This window comes from Pholis gunnellus (genome assembly GCF_910591455.1).
Source record: "Pholis gunnellus genome assembly, chromosome: 7".
NCBI lineage: Eukaryota > Metazoa > Chordata > Actinopteri > Perciformes > Pholidae > Pholis > Pholis gunnellus.
Genome location: NC_136533.1, coordinates 4691871 through 4710169, shown reverse-complemented (window position 1 = coordinate 4710169; position 18299 = coordinate 4691871). Strand labels below are relative to the sequence as shown.

General features: G+C 42.8%; 1 protein-coding gene across 4 annotated transcripts in view; it reads left to right on the top strand.

Moving 5' to 3' along the window:
- Positions 1 to 18299, top strand: part of plekha7a (pleckstrin homology domain containing, family A member 7a) — a 123343-nt gene that overhangs the window by 84413 nt on the left and 20631 nt on the right. For 3 of the 4 annotated variants that reach the window (XM_079162916.1, XM_079162917.1, XM_079162918.1), the window contains 4 exons: positions 2781 to 2885; positions 4515 to 4587; positions 7439 to 7539; positions 17512 to 17693. In XM_079162916.1, the coding sequence (XP_079019042.1) occupies positions 2781 to 2885; positions 4515 to 4587; positions 7439 to 7539; positions 17512 to 17693 (461 nt within the window). Of the gene's footprint in view, positions 1 to 2780; positions 2886 to 4514; positions 4588 to 7438; positions 7540 to 12911; positions 13243 to 17511; positions 17694 to 18299 lie in introns of those variants that run through there. The other variant, XM_079162919.1, reaches the window with a different exon arrangement.

The following is an 18299-nucleotide window of genomic DNA, read 5'->3' as shown; positions in this document are numbered from 1 at the left end:
TTTGAACCTACAGCCTCCAGGTTTTTGACTCGTCCCTCCAGGCTTATAGGTTGTCTGATCGTGTGCCATTAATGTAACAAATAGCTGCTCTGCACCCCGAGTCGCTCACCTCCAACACAGAGTGCTACTTTCCAGCAGGGACCACAGCCTTTTCCACAGAATTACCCCCGACCTAAAAATAGACCACCGCATCACACACACACACATACAGGCAGAGACAAACACATCAACCATGCATAGACATACGCATACTGTATATTTACAGATAAGGGACTCCGATGTGACAGCACTGGAGCCGCTCTGCATCTTTGCATCATGCTTGGCCAACCAGCCTCCCTCTAATTAGTGAGTGGGTTTGCTGTTTTCCAGCCGTGGATGCCTCCCCAGTGCTGCTTCCAGTCCATATACACACTCATGCAGCCGTCACACTAAATCTTAAATTATAATAACAGAGTGACCGAGGTGGCAGGGTATTTGTGTGTGTGTGTGTGTGTGTGTGTGTGTGTGTGTTTGCACAGCCTTGGGGAGTCGTATTTCTTCTGAGGTTTCAGAATAGAGGATGGTGTAACGAGATTTCATGAATACATGCACGGTGTATAAGTATGTTTGCTGGCTTATACAACAGGCACGCACACACAAACACAACAATAATGCAAGAATTTCATGGTTAGCTGAGAGAGAGAGAGACGACCAGCATCCACGCATATCTTAAATGTGTGTAACGGAAGACAAATTGACGCCAGTGCCTGAATTGTATCTTAAAGGGCTACAACAGTTCTAAAGAGATAAACACTGCTTATAGACTTCAGCTGTAGGTTAGTTGCTTACAATAAGATTTCACCTGGTTTTGTATTGACTGACCGTTTCAAGGGCTTTATCACATTTATTTGACATTTTTTAGAATTAACAATTACTTGATTAATCCACAAAGATAATCAGAAGATTATTCGATAACAAAAATAATTGTTCTAGTCCTAGTGGCAGGAATGTGATTGTCACTCGTCAAGGGGGACATTGTAGTCAAGTGAGTGGTTCAGGAGATCAATAAATTGGTTTCCCGGAATTCAGATGTTGTATTTCCAGCTCAATATTCCATCGGGCCATCTGGAACTCTTTACCTGTTGAATTCAACAGTTTTCCGGCAGAGAAGTTGAAGCTGAAAAGTTTGAGTTTATCTGTGTGTACCTATCTGTTCAAGCTCAGAACCTTTTAATACTTTTTTTTAATGATTCAATTAAGCTCCTTTCTCTGTGAAGTTTACATGTTTTTTTTGTCTGCAAATGTTTTCTCTGATTTATTCCTAATTATCAAATCAGTGGCGTGCATGACAAGGGATGTCACAATAGTAAAACGGAATCCTATCCTGACTGGGACGCTGCTCCTGAAACATGAATGAACCGCTCACACCCTCTCCGTCTGGCTGATGTTAATTCTGGACTGTAGGCATCCTATAATATTTCATAGAGTGATACTATGGGCTACAAATAACCAGAAGCACCTAAAGTATTGACACTATGTTTAAAAATACAAACACGCCACCTTATGAAGTTACAGTTGAAATATCATTGGAGTACTATAGATCTACTATAGAAGATGCAGAGCCCAAGTGTTGAATGTAGAATGTATACAATAATGTAAACTTGGATTGCAACACACAGAGCGAGAGCGACTTAAGTCCCTGTTCAGGTAGACATTAAAGGCAACAACTCCATTGTTACAAAATCTTCTGTAGAGGGGCCTTTAGTTAACCTTCTTCTTCTATTAGTCCTTATTATTTCAGTTTATATTGTGCTTACATGGTGCATTCACTAAATCACTTTTATTCTGCTTTATACATAGACAAATCATACACTATTCACAGACATTTTGTAGGACACCGGATTTCTGCAACGGACGGATGCAGATATTCAGTGTTTTAAGACGATTTACATAGACCGGCTATTTTGGGGACAACCCTTGACTTGTATGCGTTCACTTCTGGATGCTGCTCAATGCAGCTGCAGTCCGTCACTGCTGACATTGAAAGACTTATTGCCTTTGCCTCTTTGATGGGAGCCGCTCAGGTTCACTGGCCAGACCTTCCAGCAGGTGTGCGTCTGGCGGTCGAACCAGCAACCTGCAGGTCACAAGCCCGCTTTTCTAACCTCCCACCTGATCTGTCTGCAGAGGCTTCGACAATTTCTGACTCATGTCATGGCAACCCTGGCTGGCGCTCTCGTTGGAGGCCCAGTGGAAAATTGTCTGTACTCAAATAATGGCTGTAATTACGAAACAACTGGGGCAGAAAAAGGTACCAGGAGAAGAAAAAAAAAAGGATAATCATGGTGTGTGTGAAGGTCCATTCAGTAATGTACTTAGCCAGAGTGAGTGGTCTGATGAGCTACAGATTGCCTGTTTCCAAATATAAGTCACTGTGACACACAGATCTGTCGCACTTTTGTCCCTTTTGGCAACAGTTCCGCTGCGGAGAATAAATATCCTTGTTATCTTGCTGTTAATTAACCAAGCTAATATAGCTCTGCAAATGGTAATGTTGACATGCAACAACTACTGCAGCCACACAGCTTTGCTTCTGAGCAAATTAGATGTGTAAAAAAAAAAAAATCTGTACAAATGTTTGGTCAATTAACTAACAAGCTGGCAATTAAACAGAACAGCTGATTGATGAGTAACAAACTGATCATCTGCCGGTCACCTGCACGTATGCATTCGTTAAGGGCTTCGATCATGTCTTCCTACACCTCATGAAAGCCCTCTTCATTTGTCTGTGTGTGTTTCAGGGCTCCCGGTCCAGTGGGAAGGTGCACAACTTTGGGAAGAGAGAGCAGGCCATTAAAAGGAATCCCAACGTTCCTGTGGTGGTGCGAGGATGGCTGTACAAACAGGTCAGGACACACACACACACACACACACACACACACTAACTGAAACACACTCATTCTAACGCATGACTGGGCTTGCACCGTGACATTCAGTATATTTACTGGACGGATATATTCCAAAACTAAGACTCTGAACAGCATTTTTCTGATTTCTTAAATACGCTCCTAGCTGTTGTGTGGGGCTACCAACCACATGGCTCGGTGTAGAGGTCTGGCCTGCTGCCAGTCTGGCAGCCGGCGAAGACAGGTTAAGTCCTTGTTGAATATCTTGACTCTTGGCTACAATAACTAGAATCTAGAAAAGAATATTGTACATTATAATGCCAAAATTAATTGAGCAAGGGCTGCAACTAACTATTATATATAACATAAATAATATGACCTATATTATCTCAATAAATCCCCAAAATGTTCCCATCACAACATCCAAAATGTCTTGGGTTGTCTCACCAACAGTCCAAAACCCAAAGATATTCTGTTCGCAGTGTTATACAACAGAGTTATATAACACGGTTAAAAAGCTGAGTACACCAGAGTACAATTACTCAAAGAGGACATATGATAGAAATCTCATGTGGGTATCTGCATACCAAGCTACTAACTGTGAAACTCTAAATGAAGCTATACTTCATAGCATTAAAATGAATGAGATAGTTCTTTAAACCTGCACGAACACCCTCATTGAAATACTGTCTTACATAGAATATCTTCAGTCTATTTGCTAATTCAGTCCTGAGATGTCCGTCTCTTTAATACACTACAAGGTTGAGTTCTAGCTTCAGTCTGCCACATTTCCTCCATTGGCCTACTTCTATTTTTTCTTGATTTATGCCTTTTGCGTTGGCAATATAGAGCACCTGCTGTTGATGACAGACAGGCTATTACTGGAGAGACTCTGAGTATTTGAAGTTGTACTTAAAATATCTGTAGTTGGCATCGTCCCGCTGGGTAACGCTTGGCGTCAGTACAAGACAAACAGTGAGTGATGTTACTGCGAAGCAATTATACTTTAATGACCGCACGCGGAGGCACGCACACACAAATACACACAAGCAGGAATGCACACACAACCGAATGCACAGCCGTTTGCACATACAGTCTAATTTTGCAATTATCTTTTAATTAGAAAAACACTGGCAGGAACACACACACACATGCACATGAATGTACACATATAGTTGCATGTGCACACATATTATCACATGCTATTCACACACATACATACACACTCACACACTAACAGGACCATACATACAGAAGGCTTTCAAAGAAGATGCATGTATCTGTGATCCCTCTGGATCTCCTCTCCTCTTCAAATGGCACCATTTTCAGACAGCGAACATAAAAGACGAAGCGGGCGGTAAAGCAGCCGTGACAAGCCCAGCGAGCCAGTGGACGAGGACAAATGATCCCTCCTTTCCTCCCTCTCATTCTTGTTCTCTCTTTTTTTATTTCTGCGCCTATCCACCTCACTTGTTTTCCTGTTTCCGCTGCCCCCTCGCCGCTCTTTTTCCATCTCGAAAAAAATCTCCAATCGTCTTTCTCGTTATCTCCTCCAATCTTGTGCTTCTTTGTGTCTCGTTATTCATTCACTCATTACTTACACTCTCTTACATCTCCTCCTCTCTGCAGGACAGCTCTGGGATGCGTCTTTGGAAGAGGAAGTGGTTCGTCTTGGCTGATTTCTGTCTGTTCTACTACAAAGGTGAGTCCTTGTTCCAGGAGAAGGTTCTGCGTAATGTCGACCGGACCTAACACGTGGAGGAAATGGTTAAAATTCACACTTACTACCTGTTCCACCCCCCCCAACAATCATACATTCAGGGAAGGTAAAAATAACAAAAACACCTCTACAACTAATAGACAAACACCTCCACTGCCTTTAAAATCACCACAGCATTGAATTAACACTTTAGAAAATCTCAACAAAACCTGAATGTCATAAGCGTCACATGTGTCGATCTATTGAATGGCTTTTGTATTGGACTGGATTTCTATTCTGCCGGTGTCTCACTGGTGTTGTTTGAAAAACATTTTTCTTACCATTTTTATGGTGTTTTGCTACCATAAAAGTGGAATTCACTGTAGAGTAATCCTACAGTTTAGAACACATCTATCTAAAATACGGAAGCGTTTTGCTGCCACTCCAGAGAAAGACAGACGGATCAGTATCGTGTCTCTTTCTCGTCTTTAAAATTGAGGGAAATACAGACAACCAGGGGGAAATATTTGTCACTGGAGATGAATAAAAGATATGTCTGTATTGGAAATATGAACGCTTTTAATAATAAAGAAAAAGGTTTGGACAAAGTTCAAACGTTTGATTGGATTCTGATGCTGCTGGGTTTGAAGTGAACTGCAGCTGACAAAGGAGCCAGTGATTCAATTTGGGCGAGCATTAATCTGATCTCTCTCAGTGAGTTATAGCTCAAACACCATGGGGAGATTTGGATGCACACTGAGCTGCATCACCGTCCCTCCCTCACCCTGGCTGTCTTTATCTGCCTCTCCACGCCTTTCTTTTTCATCTCCATATTCTTAACCAAACCTTTTGGGACATGCTCCTCTACCTCTTCGCCTCCACGGATGAAATCAATTCTCTTATCTGTCTTTCTCTCTCAGTTCAAAGGTTTCTCCTCTTGACATGAAAACACTTGATCTGTCTCCAGCATCCCTTGCTAAACCCTTGTTTTTACACAAACAAGCTAACCTTCCATTGCTGTCTTTGTATTTTAATTATCGTTATTTGTTTGATGGTTCGCATCAGGGCTGTAGAGGTCATGTCTATCATTTTTCTCCGAAAAAATGAGGTACTTGTAGCAGCCTGGTGTTTACATTTTAAGATTGAAAAACTTGCACATCGTATTCTATTGTCTCTGCCAGGAGAGAATGATATCGGTTGTGTGTGTTTGTGAGTGTGCACGCTTGCCTGTGTGTGTGTGTGTGTCTCTGTGTCTGTCCACAGCTAATCTCACATGCTGCTGCACCAAACTGCACAATATTGTCGGTGCTCATTAATGGCTGCATGCTCAAGGTCCTGTCGTGGTCGCAGTGGCTCACAGACAAAGATTAGAAACTCTTTCATTTTATTGTTTCAGTCATCTTTCAAGTTGAAAAGCCTCACATTCTCTGATTTCAGCTTCTAAAATGTGAGGATCCTCTTTTTTTTCTTGTCGTACAATTCAGATAAAACATGAAATTAAAGATGCCACAATGGGCCTTCTTCATTATCTTATAGACAAAACGCTTAATTACATCTGCAGATTAATCAGTCATTTACATGTTTGTTAATTGCAGCCCTAAATGAAATATGAAAAATCCATACAATATATATATATATATAGTTTTTTAATTTTACAGACTTTGCTTTTGTAAATTGGTTAAAAGAGGGAACTGTCCATTAGACACATACTGTCAGTATTTATAAATGTGTGGATACCTCACTGCTTTCTCCTTATTTCCATTACAGCACACACAACCTTTATCCTTAGTCCCTCAAGTCATATAAGAAAAAAAAACCTTTAACCGGGGACAAAATAGAGTGACAAAATACTGCCATTCATGTGCTCTTTGGATGCTATCTAACTTCACTCGTCACGCTCTGGTCTGCTCAATGTGTTTGTACGCGTGAGGGAGACAGACTGAGCAAAGCAGATAAAAAAGACCTCACCGTCTCGCCCACCATTTAGGGAATGTCTCCTCCAAAGGTCCTTGAATTATTTTTAAACAATTACCCCTTTAATCCACAGTGCTGCCTTATCACCCCTCAGGCAAACACACACACACACACACACAGAGGTGCCACACACACATATTTTCATACCATTACTAAATGTTGCGATGTGGTAATCGCTGTGTGGACACGCGTGCTCACACACATTCTAGCGGGCTGTCACAATGTTCCGTTGAAAACAAATGCTCAAGATATTTACAGATGTGTGAACTAATTAACTTGGGACATATTCTGGTGGCACACTTGTGTTGGTAGAGGACCTATTTTGAATTTGAGAGTAAGGATGTTTTTTTTTTTGGAAAGTGAGGACATTTTAACAGCCCTCGCTGCTTCAAAGGGCTGTTTGAGGGTTCGGAGTTTAGGTCACGGTGAAAGGTAAACAGGTTGAGGACTGCGTTATGTCAGTGAGGGTCCTTACAAATATAGAAGGACAAATATGTGTGTGTGTGTGTTCACTGTGATCTCAGCGTGTGAACCGCATGGGTCAGCCACAGAGGAATGGCGGCTGGCTGCCAGTTGGATCGGGCCGGCGTTAACTCTGTGACACTGGGATACCGGAATGGTCATTTACTGTTTTGGCACGACACCGCGGGCATGAGTGACGGCACACAAGTGTGTTTATGTGAGTGTTGTGATACTGGTGGCAGGCAAGTGATGAAATTAGTGGGTGATGACTGATATTTAATCTCTGGCTCTTTCCTCTCCCCCATATCTCCCTCGCTCCTCTTCTCACCTTCCTCACCCTGTTTATCTACTCCCTTCCTTTCTCTCCCCCGTTCCTCCCACCATCTCTCTCTCTCTCCTTCTCTCTCTCTCTCACCAGACAGCAGAGAGGAATCGGTCCTTGGCAGTATTCCTCTGCCCAGCTATGTCATTTCACCCGTGGGACCTGAGGACCACATCAGCCGCAAGTATGCCTTCAAGGTACGCCTCTCTTCGTTCTACTACTACTCTGTGCTGACTCAATCACTTTCTGATGCGATTGTTCTTTTTTTGTTTGTTTGTATTTCTGCTTTTTGGATTAAAAACAAAACTGTTTGCAGCACAGTCATGACACCTAATTCAGCCAAACACAAGCCTGCAAACTTCAGAGCTAGAATAGGGGAATACAAACTATTCAAATTATGTGTTGTTGTACCTCACGGCATGAACGTTTCTGTTAATTTGACGATAAAAACATTTGTATCCAATGTGATGACGTGATTCAGGCACTAACGAGTGGAATCAATGCAAAGAGTGCCAGTGCTATCCTGCTCATTTGATGCTGTTGAACATGATTCACACATCAAAAATATTTGAAATACTGAGGTTTTATTCCCACTTTAGGCCCATATGCTAACACTATATAACCCTTGTGAGATTTAATGCACCCGCTGAGAGTTTCCACCAAGTCATTCATATTGTTGATGACACATACGTTCATCAGTAATACACATACCCTTTCAACTGAAAACCTGCTGCCTCTTTAGAACATAATACGACCAGAACACCTGTTGCACTCTATGTTGACCGGCGGGTTTGGTGGCACGCAACTTTTCTCCCTATCCTGTCGAGCGTAATTTATGAGTTATATAACAGTTATGCACATTGTGCATTGATTTATTATTGAACAAACCTTTGTGTGCCGTTGAGAACACTTGTTTATAAGAGCCTGTTATAACTCACAGCAATGACAAGGTTGTTTGTTTGCCGAACATTAAGTCAGTTAATTTACGTTAAATTACTGTTTGTTTTTATTATCATTCCTTCTCATTCAAAATGTGTAGACATTTTTAAACCATTGCTTTTTCAGCAGTCACCTAATTGATTTTAGGCAGTTATGACAAAAACACGGAAACAACAAAAATGCTTTTTAAATGGTAGTGAATAAAACAGGTCTTCATACAGACATAAACCTAACTGCCCAGCCACCCCTCCGCTTTGTGCAGCACTCCCCACCTGTTGTAGCCATGTCTATTACCACTGAGTGTCTGTCAGTGTCTTTATTGAGACAGACAAGCTCCTCTGGAATGGAATGAAGCTTCTCCGTTCCCTGAGGCAGTGAAGTTGAGTCGAGCCCGACGCGTGTGAAGTTAAGAGGCAGACGTAATGTACAACAATCACAACTGAGTGTTTGCCCTCTTGTGCAAATAGGCTTCAACTCTGAGTGGACAGTGAGTCATCAAGTTTGATTTAACGTTTTTGGTTCACGACATGAAGTGACACGTTTGCTTAGTTGTTCAAGAAAAGCCTTGAGAACAAAAGGTCATAGTTTGATAGCTGCAGCGTCAATGTTTCCTGATCCTTGGGCAAGACACAGATCCACTACCTTCTCACTGCTTAAAGGTCTTTGGATAAACGTGTTGACTTAGTATGACTTAGTGAGGATTCAAATCTGAAAACTTACTAGCACTTACAGAAACAGTCAGACATTAAACTAAGCTTTCCCCCTGTGGGTCTCGACATGAGATCGGATCAGCTAGAGATTCCGTTAGCATCAGTGGTAGAAGGTGGCAAACATTCAGAGACTCAAAGGATCCATGTGAGCTCCAAGCTGGAGTTACAACAAGATCAGTCAGGAAATGGATATAAATAAACCAGGCAACAAGCTCTCTGAAGCTGTTCGACGTCAACGGCAGGAGGGGGAACGCCTCGGCTCGGTGTAGTGGGAGAAAGATAACAAGGCGTTCAAAAGCAGTTGAGCTAGGAAGGCAGGGGTCCAGGACCAAGTGGAAGCTACCCAAGAGGGAGGTCACATGGGCAGAGATATGGAGATCAGAACTCTTTACTGGGTTCAGTATATGACAATCATCCCTCACCAGCATGCACTGGGACAGCAAAGGGGAAAACGGCTTCTAACCCAAGGTAGATGGCGCCATGACACTGTCTTGCTGCTCTTAGATAATACATTGGAGCGGGAGAAGCAGCCAGTAGAACAAGTCCTTTGTTCAGGAGGAAACCAAGCCAGGCACATCCCGCAGACCAAAACCGACCATATGCTGCAAATGGCAATGAAAGGTTGATGTAGGACGGAAGCTGCAGTTTCAAGATGTGGCCGACTCCTTTCTACATCCAGACATTATGTTGTGGAATCAAGAAGACAAGAAGATAATCCTGGTGGAGCTTACATGGGAGGAGGGTCTTAACGTGGCACATAGGAAGATTGCCTCACGTTTGAGGGTTGAAACAGGGCTACAGTTACCTCCTTGAAAGGTAACTAAGAGAGAGCACCAACCACCAACTGGTGTACAAACACAGTGGGCATTAGAAAGATGCTGAACATTGGAAGAACATGGATTGTAGACCATGTCTATGATACAAGTCAAAATATTGTAGCCAGTTGCTCCTCCATGAAAAGACGTCTTTTACATAAGAAGCCTTGAAAATGTTTTAGTTTTGACTAAAACCTTACTGTGGTGATGTAGAAGTTTACCAGAGGGGTTGGTCAGTACAAAGTGACACCACAATTCCAACAACACCCAACTGTAAGTGTTGCTCGGTGCTGTCGGAGGTAAAAGCAGACATTGCAATACAACCCTGGTTTTCAGCCAGGTGGTAAGTTACTCCCAAAAAGGTTTAAAATATGCAGCATTTTGTTAGTTGGTGTTTTTGTAAACAGCATTCAAAGGTCATTCCTCCCTGGCGGTAATTGACGACTTGAACACACTGAACCAAAGGCCCCTTGCTGATGCCCAGAAATGAGACTGAGCTGAAGCAAAACCCAAGTTTCTACTGCAAGAAAGGTGACCCAAGTGATAACTTCCCTGCTGCAGAAATCCCCCATCAACTGGTTCAGAGCAGGTTCAAACAAACTCCTATTTAAGATGTAAAATGCTGCTAAACAAAGGTCTGTAACACCAGCAGGACCAGTTAGCCACCTACACGATCCCAATGGGGTGGGCATCATATGATGGTGGTTTACTGTGTGAATGCTGCACCAATTGTGTACCAAGTTGACCTACACACATCACGACGCCCCGAATGAAACCTTCAAGCTTCGACGACCCCCCCCCCCCCCCCCCCCCCCTCCCCCTATTCACTGAATCCTCTTCCCTCTCTTGTTCCCATTGGTTGGCTGCCCGACTGGGACTTCCCTCTGTCCCCGCGAGTGTGTCGCGTCGCCCAGTGACAGTCCTCCCATAAATAGGTACTCTAACCTCTCTCGTGCTCTCACTTTGCCAGATGTGAACGTTATATATCCCTGTTGTCCGCCGTCGGTGTGGCTTTTTTGGGTCCAAACATGACGGAATATACAGCAGCCTTGAATATTCCTCTGTTGGTTTTTTGATGCATGTTTTGAGAATAACGTCCTTTTGGCTGACGTGGTTGTGTCGTGTTTTTTTATTTCAGTGTTCTCTGTCTGATTTAATTCCCCCCTCTGTCTTTCTCCCCTCATCTCGCTCTCTCTTGCTCACCCCATCCTTGTTATCTCAATATGAATCTTTGTCTTTTGGCTTATCTGGCGTGGGGCTTATCGTTCATCTTTGTGCTGCGCTTGCTGCCTCCTCCATCTGTCACATCCACTGTACCGGCATGCAGTTTACTGATGGCGTGGAGGAAAAACTTCCTCTTCACACTACTTTTCCAGAAATGAAGATGCACTGTAGATGCAAGCTATGCAACCACACAGTCACTAAAATGTTTTTGTTTTTTCCAAAGCGGCTGCTGCTTAAGGGATCTTTTGAAGGAGAGAAACCTGTTATACTCCAGCTTCTTAACAGGATTATTCAACAAACAGAGTCGTAACACTGACTTTAAACCGAGACACCCACTTGCAATTGCTGTCTCTATTTTGTATTTATTTTTTTATTGTAAATTCAGTTTCTACAGATACAAGTTTAGGAGAACGTACCTTATCAGGAGCTTTGTGGTGCTCTGGCTGCTCAGGCTTATCTTTATGAGCACAGTGACTCTTTAAATAGCGCCCTGACAAAGAGTGTGTGTGTGTGTGTGTGTGTGTGTGTGTGTGTGTGTGTGTGTGTGTGTGTGTGTGTGTGTGTGTGTGTGTGTGTGTGTGTGTGTGTGTGTGTGTGTGTGTGTGTGTGTGTGTGTGTGTGTGTTTGTCTGGAGCCGTCCACCGGAAAAGAGCCCACACTATTGTAAGACCTTCCAAGTGCAGGAAGTAAGTGATATTCTTAAATGTGTAGAAAAAGAGCGCCTGTAGGAGAGGGCACACAGAAAGGGAAGGAAGTGATTAGGGCTGGAGAGTTAAAGGCGAATAATAGAGAGGAAGCGATAGGTGGAGTCATGACGGCTAGTAAAATACAGGGCAGGGAGATTTGGCGAGAGGGAGTTCTAATATTTTTCCATAAAGCATCGTTAAACAATACGGTGGAGAAAACAAATAATCAGGAACACCCTTAAAACGCCCACACAGTCACAGTCCACAAAGAGAAAAAAGAGGCTTAGCTGCGTATGAATTCAGTGTGTAGGTGTATCGGTCACGCACTCAGAGCTGAATGACCCACTCAGCATTCCTGCTAAAAGGAGGCAGAGTCTCTCGTTGTTATTTTGGACCGCCGGTGGTGCGTGTTGGATTTTGTCGCTATTGTGTGTGTGTGTGTGTGTCTGATGTAACTACAATAGGGATAAAACGAGGCTGGTGTTATGAGACTGAAATCGACAGAGCTTTTAAATGTGTGTTTGGTCTGGTGGAGCGTGTGGGCGTGTGGTAGAGGTCGACATCATTAAACAAACTATCGGTAGTGGCTGACCACCAGTCACGAGAGGACGTACATCAACGTTTAACATAGAGAGGCTGAAAATATCTGTGTGCATGTGATTAACTCCTGATAATAATCTAAACAACTGTTCAGGGCCCTATGAAATACTCTGCCGGAGGAGCTGTAAGCGGAGGATACATCGGTGTATCCTTTGCGGTAGACTTTTCAGCACCTGGCACATATAAAAGGGGCGTGACACACAGCTGGAATAATCTCAAGCCATGGCTGGACTCTACATGTGGAACTGTAAAGAGGGTTTTAAGACGATCAAATGCGCGGTCAAGCTTTAATGTAGCTACAGCGCCTCGTAAGGCGCCATTCTAACCGCATTCCCTAATGACATCTCACCTTGATACCTTGTTTTTGTCCTCTACATCCAAAATGGCAAATTATTATAACAATAGCAACTTTCTCTTGCATTCATGGCTAATTTGGGGAATTCTACGTTTTCTTATAGATAGACAGGACAATGAGATGTCTCATTTGTTAAATGCCCGTTGCCTCGACTCCTCTCCTTGCGACTCTTCCTCGCCTCCTCTGTTCGCGACTAAGACGCGAGGAGAGGAGGTGAGGAAAGGAGTGGAGGATGTACAAACTAATAAGAAAGTTGAGTTATTAACAGCAACTTGAAGTCATTTCTGTCCAAAAGCACCATGTGAATAGGATTTAGAATTAGGGTAAAGATTAGAGATAATCTTTGGTTAAAGTTTCTGTGATTCAAATAAGGGTTTGAATTCAGTTCAACATAATGCAGTACAAGTGTGTGTCTCTGTCTCTGCACTGTTTGTGTGTGTGTGTTCACTGCACTTACATGCCAATATCTCTGCACGTGCCTAAACATCTGACGAGCGGCGCATTCCTCGGTCTCTCATCAAGAAGCCTGTCCCATTGAAGCCATAAGAGGCCGTCTGTCAGAATGCTGATGGTGAGCGAACAGCCGTGTTTTGACAGCTGCTTCCTGAGGATGCTGTTATTCCTCTCGTCAAGATATTTAGTGCGTTTTGTTTGGGGATACATCCACCATTTGTTTTTTTTTTGTTAAGATGAATGGTTGCTAACTATTTCCCCTGCCTGTGTCCTGTCCTGTCTTAACACATCTGTATGCCTGACAGTGACGTGTGGTCCACATCTGTTGTTTTCCTCTGGGTAGCGTTGTGGTCAAACTTACAGCAACCAAATATTGCTTCAGCCGATTTAACTGATCAGACGGCAGTCAAGGATGAAGTAATCAGTGTAATCAGCTGCTGGAGTGTTTGGTTCGGATGCAAACCTGCGTAGCCCTGGATCATGGTTGGAAACAACATACGAAGTTCATTAGGATCCAGGTTTCTGCACGAACAGAATAACCTTCTGAATGTAACTACTTCTACGGCACTCTGGTAGATGAGGGAAATTATTTACAATTTTATTAAAACTCATCTTTTTAAATCTGCCTTTAACCTGTGATGTGAGTTCTGTATGTGTTTTTTACTGTTATGTCATCTATCTGCTTTGTTTATATTGTTGCTTTTATGGTTTGAGTTTTTACCATGTAAAGTGCATTTGAGTACCTTTTTTAAAGCGCTATACAAAATAATTTAATTATCATTATTGTTGAGATGAAGGAGGGACTACAAATGGACTAAAAATGGTCCGTTGGTAGAAAAGAAACCACTTTAGCACTGAAAAACAGGAACCACTTTGTCGATTTAGTGGAATTGCATTCATTTGAATTTAAATTTAACATTTTATCATCAATCACCATGTTAGAATAACCTTAAACAACCCCTCCCCACTACCAAAGTGCACAAGGTCATTAGGACTTGGACGAATCAAGTGAGCTCTGCAAGCAACTCCCGGATCTTAAAATATGTGCCAGGAATCAGCATCAAGTAGATTCTCAAGATTTCAAGTTTAAAGAGATACACATCATATCAAACGCACCTCTTCAGTGCTTGTGCACACATATACATATTGATATCTGAAGTGCCTGCCAACCCACAAAATAGGGTTGGCAGGCACAGCGTTTTAAATGTTAAATAGGTTGTTGAAATAAAGACATCCCAGTCAGTTTTCTGTGGGCTCCCGAGATCAGAAATATGTGTTAGAATATACCACCACCCATCTGAGTATCTCCACCCACGGCTTGAGAACTACCTTTGCAAAGGTGCACCATATATCGTGTTTCTTAAAGGGACAGGCACTAAAGTCAGTCAGTGGGCGAATGAAAGTATGTTCAAGCAGACAGTATGAGGAACATAAAGTGTTTTTTTTTTTTTTAACATGATATAATTTAAATGTGTTCTAGTAGAAACCCAGAATACAAGAATGAACATGATGCGTCTCCTTTAAGTAATTGTATTAGCGCTCAGCAGCAGCCACTGACATGAGCTTGTTTCAGCAGCCAGACGGCAGTTCTTTCAGACGGCAGGCGACCCATTAAGCTGCCGGGGAACCTGGAGGGGATGCAGGAATGGGAGCATTTATCTTTGTTTGTGTACATTGTCTGCGTGCTGGGATTAATTCAGACTTTATAGTAACAAAGATAGACAGTCTTTGTTTGCATTATTCACAAACTTGTTTAGCGCGTACAGTACATTGAACGGCACGAGTGGGTGTTTTGTTTGTTCCTGACTGTCATCGCGCCGCAGACAGGCAGCCAAACTGCTGAGGAATCATCTCATCTTATCACAATATAAAGTCCAAATGAAGAAATCCCAGTGAAATTATTGCTGCCGCTGTAGATCCCACCACAACACTCCTCGCACACTTATTATCCTGCATTCATTATTCAGTGAATGAATTAGGGTAGGGGAAGATTTAGCGTCTAATTACTTTTCATTTGCATGCATCTGTTGTTGAGTGGGCTCTCTCATTTGTCTTCCAAACCCAACCCCCTGAAACACTGAATGAAGGAAGGAAGGAAGAAAAGTAGGACATTTAAAGATCTGTGCCGTGCTCAGTGGAGTGCAACTCACTCTAAAAGGGCCTCTAATAACCCCACTTTCACTGCAAGGACATCTTCATCAAGGATACAAACACTTTTAACTAGACAGCTGTTAGTGATGTACTGTTCCTTGAATTTCTTGGCCACTTCTGTTGTTTGATGGTGTGCTTTCTTCTCCCTGTCAATAGCCAGCCAATTATAATATCAGTGACATCATGTTGAGCTATTTTAAGCACAGCCCGAAAACGAGTCCAGCGGCACCAAGAGGTCCTGCCTATATGAATTATCAAACGGTGAGCGTCTTGGTGTCGGCCTCTCGAGGTCTCCTCTCTGGACCGGCAGGAACTTGAAGGCAGAAATCCATAGTAGGAGAAAGCAGAGATACCAGCGTGTGGACTGACGGGAGTCTCAGTAGACCAAAATGCAGTGCTGCCAGAAACGTGTTGATTTTGTCAGAAAGAAAAAGCAGCTCTCATTTTATTTTGGCTGGAAAGAAAGTCTCCTGCAGTGACTGTGCTTTCGCTAGTATTGCTGCTCTCTCCGCCTACACGAACAGAATAACCTTTTGAATATCACTATCAGGCCCTCTGGTAGATGAGGGAAATTATTGTTAAGAGAAAGTAGGGACTAAAGCTGCATTCTTGATTATTTTTTTGGTCACTTCGGGGAACAAGTGGTAAACACAACATTGAAATAATTGATCTCTTATAAAGTGGTATAGTGCACGTGTTCGCCAACAGTTGCTTATTTACTCATCTACAAGACAAGGAGCAACATTAAAGCTCGGGTTCTTTAGAAACTAGCAAAAGTACGCTAGATTTTAAAGGACCAGTGTGCAGCATTTCTGGGGGATCTATTAGCAGATCATGTAATATTCATAACTATGTGTTCATTAGTGTAAATTATGATCTACAACTAAGAATCGTTGTGTTTTCTTTCGCGCAGAATGAGCCCTTCTAGTCTACACAGGGAGCAGGTCCTCGTGCACCTCCATGATTCTACAGTAGCCCAGAACGGACAAACCAAACATTGGCTTTTAGAGAGAGCCTTTCGGCATTCTTGCATTACCTGAAGGCCACCATAGTTCTCTGACATGCTTGTAAAACTGCGGTAACTTGAGCTGTAGAGTGTAAAACCGTGGTACCGCCAGCCGCCGTCTGACTTCCGCCTCTCCTAAAGTGGTGTTGTTATGGCACGGATGACCTCTGAGCGAGGCCACTGGCAATACCACAATTTAGCTCACATTACCAAAGAGTCTACAAAAAGGGTGAAGTGGGCAGAGGGGCATTCGGTTGGTTGCAATCTACAACCACGCTGCTAGATGCTACAAAAACGTACACACTGTGCCTGTTTGAAAAGGATTCCTCTACAGGTGCACAGACTGCACTCTATATTATTAGGCCTGTAGTAGCAGCGAAGGTAAAGTAGTGCTGCAACATCACATATCAAATGTTTTTGTTCAGCATAGCACAGAATGATTCTAGAATTCACTACACGCTGAGCCTTTATATCTTCCCCCATGATGAAACGGTGCAGATGTGCTCTCGACTTTCACACGCACACACACACACACACACACACACACACCAATAACAGTCTATTAGATCAATGACTAATAACCTTTTATACTGTGTATTCAAAGACATGTCAATCTCAAGTTTAGCTGTGCCTGTCATGAGCTCTGCACTTACATCACAGAGTACAATTCCCTTGTCATGGCGTCTAATCAGGCTTCCATTTCACACTGCGTCTTTGCAGAGACACTTTTCCATGCCAGACCACTTTAATGATGTTGCATCCTTTTTAAAAAAAAAACAGATATGGTGTTGAGAAATATGGCAAGCATAATGAAAAGCTATTCTCATATTGCTGTTTGTTTATAAACTGTCATTTGACCTTGTATGTATTCTTAGTAGGTTTCTAAGCTGTAGTAGCAGCAAAAAAACAAAACAGGTTTGTGAGGAGACCTTGGGGTTCTTTTTTTTCCTGACACTCACATTTCTACTTGTACCGGAGAATTTTTCCTCCCATCGGTCAACAGTTGTGGCTTTGTTGGTCGTTACTGGCTGGCATTTCTGTCTCTGTATTTCCCTGTGTGGTTCCCTTCATTGCCTCTGTCTCCCCGTGTTGGTCGATGCGTATGTGGCCCTCGATGTTGTTTCTTTTGTTGGACAGCATGACACCTCCCTGTCTCGTTGACCGAAGCTCTCTGCTGATCTCTCCTGCACCGCTGGCCTTTGACCCGGCCTCTTCTCTCTCTCCCTGTAGGCCAGCCACACTGGTATGCGCTCGTACATTTACAAGCAGAGCTCTGTGATTGGCTCGCAGGCGGAGCACACTGGGATGCGGACGTATTACTTCAGCGCCGACACCCAGGAGGACATGAACACCTGGCTGAGGGCCATGAACCAGGCCACACTGATGCAGAACCAGACCAACACACTCATCAGGTAGGGACACACACACACACACACAGCATGTCTCATGCATGATCCTTTAGTACATTCAGTCACTTAACACTTGAAACAACCTGAATAAGTTCCATATCTTTTCATTACGTTTCCACTGTCAATACTTTGATTTGTCCACCTCACGTCATGAGCTCCCCCTTGTGTCTGTTGCCAGTATTTTGATTCCTACGTTGCTTAAAAGGAAAACTTAAGTCATGTTTTGTATTTTTAAATAGATAAAAAAGAATGTTTATTTATGTACCATCCCTAATTTGGATTACACGAGGACTCACACCTGACTGAAAACACACATATACATGAACGTACACATATTCTGTAATTCAGTAATTATAGACACCTACACACACACACACACACACACACACACTTCAAATCTTCATCTTCCATTAGTTAATCTTTGGTGTCGAGTCTATTGTACAGTGCTGTGCTGATTTTGAACTATACTTCCCAGAGATCACCTGTTAATGAAGCAGGAGTCTCTTTACTGGCACTTCTTTTTTTAGACCTCCGTACTGTGTTGAATGGAATACATCCTCCACTTGGACTGAAGGATGAGTTGATTTAGAATTTGGAGGTCAAAGGTCA